The sequence below is a fragment of the Montipora capricornis genome, chromosome 3 (genome assembly GCF_036669925.1).
Source record: "Montipora capricornis isolate CH-2021 chromosome 3, ASM3666992v2, whole genome shotgun sequence".
In the NCBI taxonomy this organism is placed as follows: Eukaryota; Metazoa; Cnidaria; class Anthozoa; order Scleractinia; family Acroporidae; genus Montipora; species Montipora capricornis.
The window spans coordinates 40,313,704-40,323,703 of NC_090885.1; the positions used below are offsets into that span (position 1 = coordinate 40,313,704).

Sequence of the window (10,000 nt, forward strand, 5' to 3'; positions counted from 1 at the left end):
AACGTTTTTAACTTTGCAATTATGCCCCCTGGTTACTCATCGATTTTTAAACGTATCTGCCAAGAGCCTGGGCTGGAAGCCCTCAAACTGGCACGCATCATGGAAAAAACTTCTAACAAGCTTGAAGCACACCTTCGCCATCTTCCCTTCTCGCACAAAGCACTAAAACAACAATGCATTCCCAAATCGCTACGCTTTAAACCTCCTGGAAGCCATCCCATATTTAAACGGATCATGGAAAGGGCAAGTAAACACTATTTGAGAGCAAGAATTTCCATCTGTCATAGCCAATTCGATCGTTGAAGAATATTCTTGATAATTTTTCAACACGTTTTACAAACCTAGTTCGTGATGACATCTCGTCTGCGATGTCCCAATTTCTGAAGCATAGGGCTTACTCAGTCCACTCCACTATTGAAGCAAGATATGCTAACAAGTTTAACAACCTCAGTAAGGAAATCGAGGCGAGCCAACCTTCCACTATCAACAAAGAAAACTGGGTCATCAATATCTCAAAGAAACCACTTTCTATGGCTGAACGTTCCATTCTTGAGAAAGGCCCGAAGTTTGCACCAACCCCGGGAAAAATTCCAACCAAAGATATAGTCGCTGAAGTTGAAGCATCCATTGTTCGTCTTCCAGAGGACACCAAGGATTCCATACGAACAGCAACGGCCTCAATCCTTCGTAGGACATGTTTATCACCACATAACAACATTTCAAAAGCTGAAAGGAAAACATTAAAAAGCTTAAAGAAAGATGTCTCTCATGTTATAATGAAATCTGACAAAGGTAACTGTTTTGTGGTTATGGACAGAACTGATTACAATGAAAAAATGGAAACTTTACTCAGCGATCACCAGACATACCAGTTGGTTCATAAACCTCAGTTTGCCAAGATCGAGAGGGATCTTAATAAGAAAGGAAAAATCGATGATTCTACATGTTACAAACTACGATCTACAGACGCCATTCCATCCGCCATACGAGGCTCAATCAAACACCATAAAGCAGGTCATCCTCTGTGGCCCATTGTGTCTTGCATTGGTTCTGCTTTATATAACACCTCTAAATTGCTGACGGACATCTTGACACCTATTCACAACCTTAATGACTGTTCTGTCTCTAACTCGATGGACTTTACCAAACAAGTCGCAAACCGAGAGATCCATAAGGATGAAGTAATGGCTTGGTTTGATGTCATTTCACTCTTTACTGCCATCCCGGTTGATAAGGCCTGTGATTACATCAGAAAAAAGCTAGACAAGGACACCACCGACAAAATCATCTCCCTCTTGGAATTCACCCTCTCTAACAACTGCTTTATGTTTAACGATTCTGTCTATAAACAGATACATGGATGTGCAATGGAGAGCCCAGTTAGCCCTGTTATAGCTAATCTTTGTAGGGAAGTGAATGAAGATAAATCGCCGCCTCGACAAGACTGCCAAAAGTCTGGAAACGTTACCTAGACGACAGTTTTGTCATAATCAAGGAACACTCTGTAAGTAAGTTCCATGACTCTCTCAACCCAGTTGACCCTAAGATATCTTTCACCATTGAAACTGAGAACAATGGCCAAATTTCCTTTCTAGACACCTTGATAACCAGGAAGAATGGTGCAGTTCGGTGTCTATTGAAAGCCCAAACACACTGACAGATATCTGGACTTTAACTCTCATCACGAGTTAAAACACAAAATAAGTACCGCCTGTACCCTTCTAAATCGGGCACTCAACCCCCCGAGCACCGCTGAAGGAGTAAGGAAAGAGCTGACCCAAGTTTCCAATGCGTTAAAATCAAATGGCTACCGATCAGCTACTATATCGAACATCTTGAAGAAGAATTCGACCTCTAAAGTCATCCTTTCCACTGAAGAGTTAGTGGGAATGTTGTTTAGGTGGACAGACCCACCAGACTCCCAAAATGGCTTTGCAGTTTTATGTTACATGTACATCAAAGGTGTCACTGAACCACTTACAAGAATTCTCAACAACAACTGCATCCGAGCCACCACCAGACCGGTGAAGGCATGTTACTTTTACCATTGGCATGTATACTCTAGATAGTTTTGTCATGTACTTATACATGTACACTATGTCTTGTAAACTCCAAAAGGTTCTAATAGCCCACTTTTGCTATATACATGTATCAATATAATTTCAGACATGACTGGGAGGGTTTATGGTTAAATTCTACAGGTGAGTTTGGTATTGTGATAGTTTTTCTAAGTCTTAAGGGGGATTTATACACAAAACAATATTATAATTTAGCCAAAAGCCCTTGTAGTCATGTCTGCATATTGATGTGAGGAACATAGCCTACAGTAGAAGTCTCCTTTCATACCTTTCCAGTTGAAAAAAGAAGGAAAGCATAGTTTAGCTGAGTCCTCATATCAAGGTGGCTCTTCTCAAGCAAAGGGTTCATTTCTTGAAAAAGAACATCCACCCTCATGCTTTTGAAATCCTCTTCAAGTTCAAGGAGTGTTCCCACACCAAGAATGGCTTTTCTTAGGTCTGGTTGGAAGGAAGCCCTGAACTGCAAGCTTCCTTGCAAAATCTGGAATTGACTAACCCTTTGAAATGGAATAGTTGCAATCCTTGAAAAAACCCTGGAAAGTAAAATTTATGTGAGGTTGATGTTTTCATCTCAAAATAAGTACGTAACACCTTTTCAAATTAATTGGTACTTTTTCATTATAATTGGTAGTAAAAACTGTTATTCATTATCGGCCATTATTGACCATTAGAGCCAATCAGAGATATCCTTCACTGAAGATGATTAGCTTGGCTGATGTTAGCCACTTATCAGTCTATTATACCCAATGAGAATCCTGTTATCCGATAACAGAATAGTCATAGATAATGTTAGCAAAATTCACCAATAACCATTAAGAATTTAAAACAGGATATCTATCTTCAGGTAATTACAACTACAATACTACCCTTGTTCCAGTGACCGTCGGCCTAAGCTTCATGAAAATCTATCAAACTGCATAAAGAGCGCACCATTATTGTGACTATGTTACAGCAAAGAACAGAATCAATGCGAACCATTGACAATAATAATAATAATTGATATGGTATTGTCCTGTTGACGAATTTCCTACTGACCAAAACACTATGTAGCACATTTGCAGACAGAGAGAATTGTAGGTGCACGAGTTCGTTGTTATCTTTTGTGTTCGGTGTATTGTTGCGTGTAGCACTTTCACCGACGTGAAACTTCATCCCTCCAACAACTGCACCAATAAAACGCACCAGCATTCAAGACTTGATAAACCTAATGCATGAAATGATTTTTGTACAGTAGAGTATTGGAGAATTTACCTGTAAAAGAAAAAAAATATTGGTTGACCCACATCTGGTATGCATGTGTGTTCTCATTGGATCAAAATTACACTTGTCTTGAAAAAGTTGCTGTAATGGTTCGATGAAATACAGGGATGAAATCAGGCATCGTCAAAACACTTCTTTGAGGCAGATACTTCTCAATTTTCTTTGGTTAACGCAAGTTAAAAGAATGTTTTTTTGCATAGCAAATTATGAGCAAATATTCACTGAAGATGATTCGCTTGCCTAATGTTATCCGATTTATCAAAGAGAATCCTGTTATCCGATAACAGAATGATTGTGGAGAATGATCGCTGTACCTTGGATAATGTTCACGGTATTGTCCCGTTGACAAATTTCCTACTGATCAAATAAGTAAGTAGCTCATTTGCTGGCAGAGAGAAGTGAAATATAGTTGCATACCGTATTTACACGCAGATAGGCCACACTTTTTTCCTGGAAAAATGGGACCGCAATTAGGGATGCGGCCTATATGTGGGTACAAGCGTTTTGATACCTCAGTAATATGCAAGAGATCTCACGGTCATACACTAAATTGGCGTTTTAATGTTCACTTTCAATTGTTAATAACTTACAACACATACAACTAAACACTCAACCATTGTTTTTGTTAAAAAAATATCCTTTAGCGTGAAATTGGTAGGTTTTCACACCTATTGTTTTTGATTTTCCATTGAATGAGACCGCTTGTAAAAACCCGTTCTAAAGAAAAATCGATATCTCAGGATCTACTGACTCTAAGAAATCGCTTGAAACGGGAAAATACTCTTTACCTCAAGGCAGTGCTTGCAAGGAATATTTTACTGAATGCACCGAACGTTCTGGTGTTTTAAAAGTTTGTCCGTGAATGTTTGTTTACACTCATGTCGACAATCAGCTCTTGTTAATTATGCAGCGGCAGCGACGCCATGAAATGAACATTTCGGCATCAGTTTTTGTATGTGAATTACTTTAAAGCCTGCTATTTCACATTTTTATTCTTTTGTTTTGAGTTTATTATTCCAGTTAGTGAATAATATTTTATTTTCAACTAAACAAAGAAAGAAGCTCCCTGCTGTGAAATTAGCAAAGTAAGAAAGTAATATCACACGCATGATAAACGATTTTGATTGCCAACGATATTTGTTGATATGTTTTCAATTTACATTGGTTTTCATCTAGAGCAGTTAAGTTTATTAGGCAATTAAAGGGGGATAAAAAAGGCAATATACAGTTTTTAGGAACAGTTTCATTAATGACTTTTATATGTTTTCCCTACTTGCGGTTTTAAAACTACCAGAAGATTTAAAAATTATCACATTACCCGCACCTTCCTATAACCCCCACCAAGAACTGTTTGTGGAAATATTAACACATTACCCGCAGGTAATCGCCAGGAAATTACGGTAGCTGTTGTTGATTTCAAACTTCGCTTTATTTGTCCTGGTACTCGACCTCACTATTTTTTTTCCCTATGAAAACCATTGAAAGTTTGGGGTGAGGCCTATATGCGGGTGCGGCCTATCTGCATGTAAATATGGTAAGTTTGTTGTTATCTTTTGTATTCGGTGTCCTGCTGCGTGTACCGCTTTCACCGAACTCCAAAAGCTGCACCGATAAAAGGCACCAGCATTCGAGACTTGATAAACCTATGTACAGTAAAAAAAGTTAAAAGAAAAAATATTGGTTGACCCACATCTTGTATGCGTGCGCATTCTTATTATATCAAATTTAAGCTTGTCTTGAAACACAGTCACACAGTTGCTGTAATGGTGCGACAAAACACGGGGATGAAATCTGGCTTGTCTTGAAACACTGTCACACAGTTGTTGTAATGGTGCAACAAAATACGGGGATGAAATCACGCATCGTCAACACACTTCAACTTGCTTTGGTTAACGCATCTTCAAAGAAAGCTTTTGTTGCATAGCATTATGAGCGAATTTTCGTGATGATTGAAACTCAATGAACTTGATCGCAGTGAACAAGTTAAAACCACGGACTGATTCAGCTCCTGGTGATTTTCCCATTTTTTTATTTTCTGATTTGGATTACCTAATTAGATACAGTTTTGTCTAAAAGAGCTAAGAAACTTTCATCTCCATGATGTTAAGAAGCATGCATCAACCTGATTAAAACTGAAAAGCATGTGCATTTTGCTACAGTTACCTGATCTATCATAACAGTCATTTTCCCACGCGGACTTGATCCACCACACGCAATGACGTTCGGCCGCGATGTACTTAAGAAAAGCTTTTTAAGAAAAGCTGTTTTGCCACGGTTCATTTCGTACGCCACCATTTGTCCATATAGATTTCTGTCTTATATAATACCTACTAAATGTAGATGTGAGATTCTGTGAACATTTCTGGCGCACTAACTGCCTTCCTAAAGCTGCAAAGGATGCATTCTGTAACCGTTTCTGTGGGGTCTAAAATCAATAACGTCGTACCAAAGTATAAATACCCACTGACCTTTGACGCGTTCCCTGCCTTGTAAAACAAGTTACTCCATTTGGATGCTTAACCAAAATTGTGGATTCGGCTGTTGCAAAGACGTTTTCTCTTCTTGACCATTTCAAAGGACAATCCTGCTGACTTGTTAGTCAGTGACAACGACTGTGCAGGTCGGTTGGGATGGGACACATGTGGGTTTGTCATGGAACAGGGATTTGACATTTTTCTGCTGCACATGTCTGCAGTGGAAAATGTACTGCTTCAAGTATTCATGAGAAAATGAGAAAGGAATAGATTTTAAAAGACTGCTGTGAAAAAAGTGGAAACTCTATTTGCAATCTTCATGGGGAATTGTAAACAATCCTCACTGCCAAAACAGACACTCACCGCCTTAGTGGAATAAGATATGGGAGGCAAAATTTAGCCAACGACTTACTGACGAATAGATGGGGATCACCAAACCGGGGAAAACGAGAAACTTTAATATTAAAGTGTCCTTCTCCAAAACTCGAAGAAACCCTAACGGAAAGGCAAGGAGGCGAAACACTAGAAATATACTTCGGGGAAATGCCAGAGGGAAACTCTGAAGGTCGTTTTTAGAACAAAACAACTCAGCGGCGGAACGGGACAAAAAAACTCCTGCACCCTAACCCCCTCTGTGATGTACCCGGGAATCTCCGAAGCCTTTGGGTGACCCTTCAAGACGACCTCCCAGAAGGGTGAGCAGGAACACATGTTACCGGCCACAAAACCATCCAGTGCCGGGAAACGTAACAGGGCTGGTGAGGCGGAGACTAAACCCTGCGAAACCATTTCAATAGACTGCAAAGGTCCGGCCCAGCTGACAGGATTGCCCCCCCCAATCACACCACCGTAGTGTGCGGTTGCTGGAGCCTCCATAAGAGCTGCAGGAAATGAAGCAGATGCACAGCCCTTAAAAGGGGGGAAGAAAAGAACGAAGCTAAAACGTGGAAGGGAGAAACCAAACCCCAAAACAGGGAGGGAAAGAATCTGCCAGCCGAACCGGACCAGGAACCTGTCTTAAAACAGGTTAGGGCACGAATAAAATTACCCTTCTGGTCACGGCAAGGAGGAGGATGGGGTCGGGGCGTACTGGGACGAAAAATATACCGAGACTACGGCGGGGCAAAACTAAATAGCCAGTGAATGACAGAGACAAATCATTAGAAGCCGGTAATACACAGAGACCAAACTAAAACAGTGCAAAAAAACTGAAAACGCTCGACACATGAGCAACCCAACTGAAGACGCTGAACACACTAGCAACTGAAAACGCTAGACGCACGAGCAACTGAAAAGGTTTAACACATGAGCAGCTGGAAATGCTAGACACACGAGCAACTGCAAACGCCCGATACACGATCAACAGAGAACACTAGACTCCGGAGCAACTGAAAAAACACCAGACACCCACGGAACAACCAGCAACCCAAAACCGACTGATAACGCTAAACATTCGAGTACTGAAAACAACTGGGAAAACGAGTGAATAAATAACGCCTGACTAAGAGCAACAAACACTAGACACAAGCACGAACAAACCGACAGGGCGGTCCATGAAGGACCAAGCGAGCAGAACTGAGCTATACTGAATGCCACGAAAAGTAACACAGGCCTGAAATGAAAAACGCAAGAGACTGAACAAAACGGACACTGAACGCAGAGGCAAATAATACGATAGCGAAACTGACAAAAGAAACGAATAAACCAGGCGTACAAAGGCGTAAAAGTACTATGACAAAGAAACCGAAAAAATGAGGAAAAACATGCCAAAGGGAAAAACACCCAAAGGCCGGTAAAAGGAGATAAAAGTGAAAACGGCCTAAACAAAAAAGAACGCGAAACAAAAATGGCGACAACCAACATGAAGAGTACCAAAGCAGCGTGCGACAAAAAGGGAATGAACCGAAATGGGCAAAAGAGAAGCGAAGCATGAGGCAAAAGTAACAAAGTAGAATGAAGCGAAACGGAACAAGCGAAAAAACGCCTACGAGCGACAAGAAGGAAAACAGCTAAGACTAGCACAATAAATGAGATGGTAAGGAAGCCCGTACCTCGTGCACTTGACCAGCAGGTTGTGGAGCAGCAACTTGCGGATCAGGGTTTTGGACAGCCTTTCCTGCGGGTGTTTGCGGATCAGAATCAGGGTTCTGTAGAGCAGGCAAAGCAGCCGGATCTGGCTGGACAGGAACAGCCATCGAGAAGAACAAAGAAGAGCAGCAAAAGCTTCGGCAACGTAAAAGATAACTTGAAAAATATCCTGGACCATGACGCCAAGCGTGTAACTTGGCAAAAGAAGGAAAAAATACCAGAAAACGAATCTTAAATAGGTAATTAGGGCCCTCGGGGAGTAGTAGGCTAATGATCAATTCACCCGAGGCACCAAAAGCGGAGAGAAAATTCCGCACGGCTGATTTCGTGGCATTTCTCGGCAGTGAGAATAATGAAAACATTTATAATCTGGAATTAACTTGTTATTTCCAAATCACTTATGTCCTTTATTCGACCCTCTTTCTACTCAATCCTTTGCACATGAAGCAAGAAAGAGTGGGAGTGGAAAAAATGGCCTTGGGAAAGTCTGAAAGCTACTGAAGGAGATATGGTCATTTTCCCACTTGTGCTCTTGTTTTCGCTTGTATTACCCAGCTCTTCCTGTTAATGTCATCAGTGTTTATCTTCATTTCCATAAAACGGTTTCAGTTAGTCTTTTCCGTTTTAACAGTAATGAACAGACAATTTCGTATCTGCCTATTTCGTTTTTTGTTTGAGTGAACCATTTCACAAAAGGCAACACAACTACTTATATTTAGAATGAAGGGGTAGTTTCTAAAGAAACTGTGGTGCTGCGTCGGTGGGGAAGTAGTATACAAAAATTTGGTTTTATCAACAGAGTTGATAATGTAAAATGGCCACCGTACAGAGATTCTAAAAGCTGACGTTTCGAGCGTTAGCCCTTCGTCAGATTCGCCCTGAGGAAGGGCTAACGTCAGATTCGCTGTGACAATTGACGTTGCTCTATTTCTTTTGACATACTTCGTATTTTTGGCGGTGACAGCCGCCCATACTATGGATGCTTGTTTTAGATTTAAACACAACACTGATGACATTAACAGGAAGACCTGGGTAATACAAGCGAAAACAAGAGTGGGAGTGGGAAAATGACCACATCTCCTTCATTAGCTTTCAGATTTTCCCAAGGCCATTTTTTCCACTCGCACTCTTTTTTGCTTCATGTGTGAAAGATTGAGTAGAAAGAGGGTCAAATAAAGGACATAAGTGATTTGGAAATAACAAGTTAATTCCAGAGTTTCTTGCAACGGCTTATTCTTGAGTAGCTCGCCCGAAGTGTGTAACGCCACAAGTTCACTGTTCACTTTTTTTTTAGATTATAAATGTTTTCATACTTCCTCCTTTTTCACAGCAATTTTTTAAAATCTTTTCCCTTCTCATTTTCTCATGAATACTTGAAGCAGTACATTTTCCACTGCAGACATGTGCAGCAGAAAAATGTCACCAAATCCCTGTTCTGTGACAAACCCACATGTGTATCATCCCGACTGGCCTGCACAGTCATTGTTAATGACTAACAATTCAGCAGGATTGTCCTTTGAAATGGTCAGCAAGAGAAAACGTCTTTGCAACAGCCGGATCCAGAATTTTGATTAAACATCCAAATGGAGTAACTTGTTTTACAAGGCAGGGAACTCGTCAAAGGTCAGTTGGTATTTATACTTTGGAACGACGTTATTGATTTTAGACCCCACAGAAACCGTTACAGAATGCACACTTTGCAGCTTAAGGAAGGCAGTTAGTGCGCCAGAAATGTTTACAGAATCTCACGTCTACATTTAGTAGGTATTATATAAGATAGAAATCTAAATGGCGAAATGGTAGCGTACAAAATGAACCACGGCAAAACAGTGTAGATAAACTCTACCAAATTCGAGTCAGGGATTTGTGATACCTTTCAAAGCAAGAATTTAAAAGTTGTGCACAAACTATTCAGTCTATTTCGATGTTTTTACCCAATTACAGTGCCAGTTTCGTTTGGAATACTTTTGGCGGGATTGAGAATGCAATTTCCCCGGGAAATAATTCTTTTATTTTACGTTGCCAAGTGTTGTGCTGAAAATCAGAGTTAGTTGCTTCTGCAGAATAATTCATCGGGGGACAGTCAAGCTTCAATACTCG

The 10,000-nt window shown here is 40.5% G+C and overlaps 1 protein-coding gene across 1 annotated transcript; it reads left to right on the plus strand.

The window, feature by feature from the left end:
* The first annotated feature begins 368 nt into the window (after window positions 1–368).
* On the plus strand, window positions 369–1,472 carry LOC138040241 (uncharacterized). Its single transcript, XM_068886004.1, has one exon. It carries the CDS (start codon window positions 369–371, stop codon window positions 1,470–1,472), a length of 1,104 nt encoding a protein of 367 aa, XP_068742105.1.
* The last annotated feature ends 8,528 nt before the right edge of the window (window positions 1,473–10,000 follow it).

What these genes read in the sequence shown, in the direction of transcription:
- LOC138040241 (XM_068886004.1), top strand. Translation starts at nt 369, where the DNA reads ATGTCCCAATTTCTGAAGCATAGGGCTTACTCAGTCCACTCCACTATT.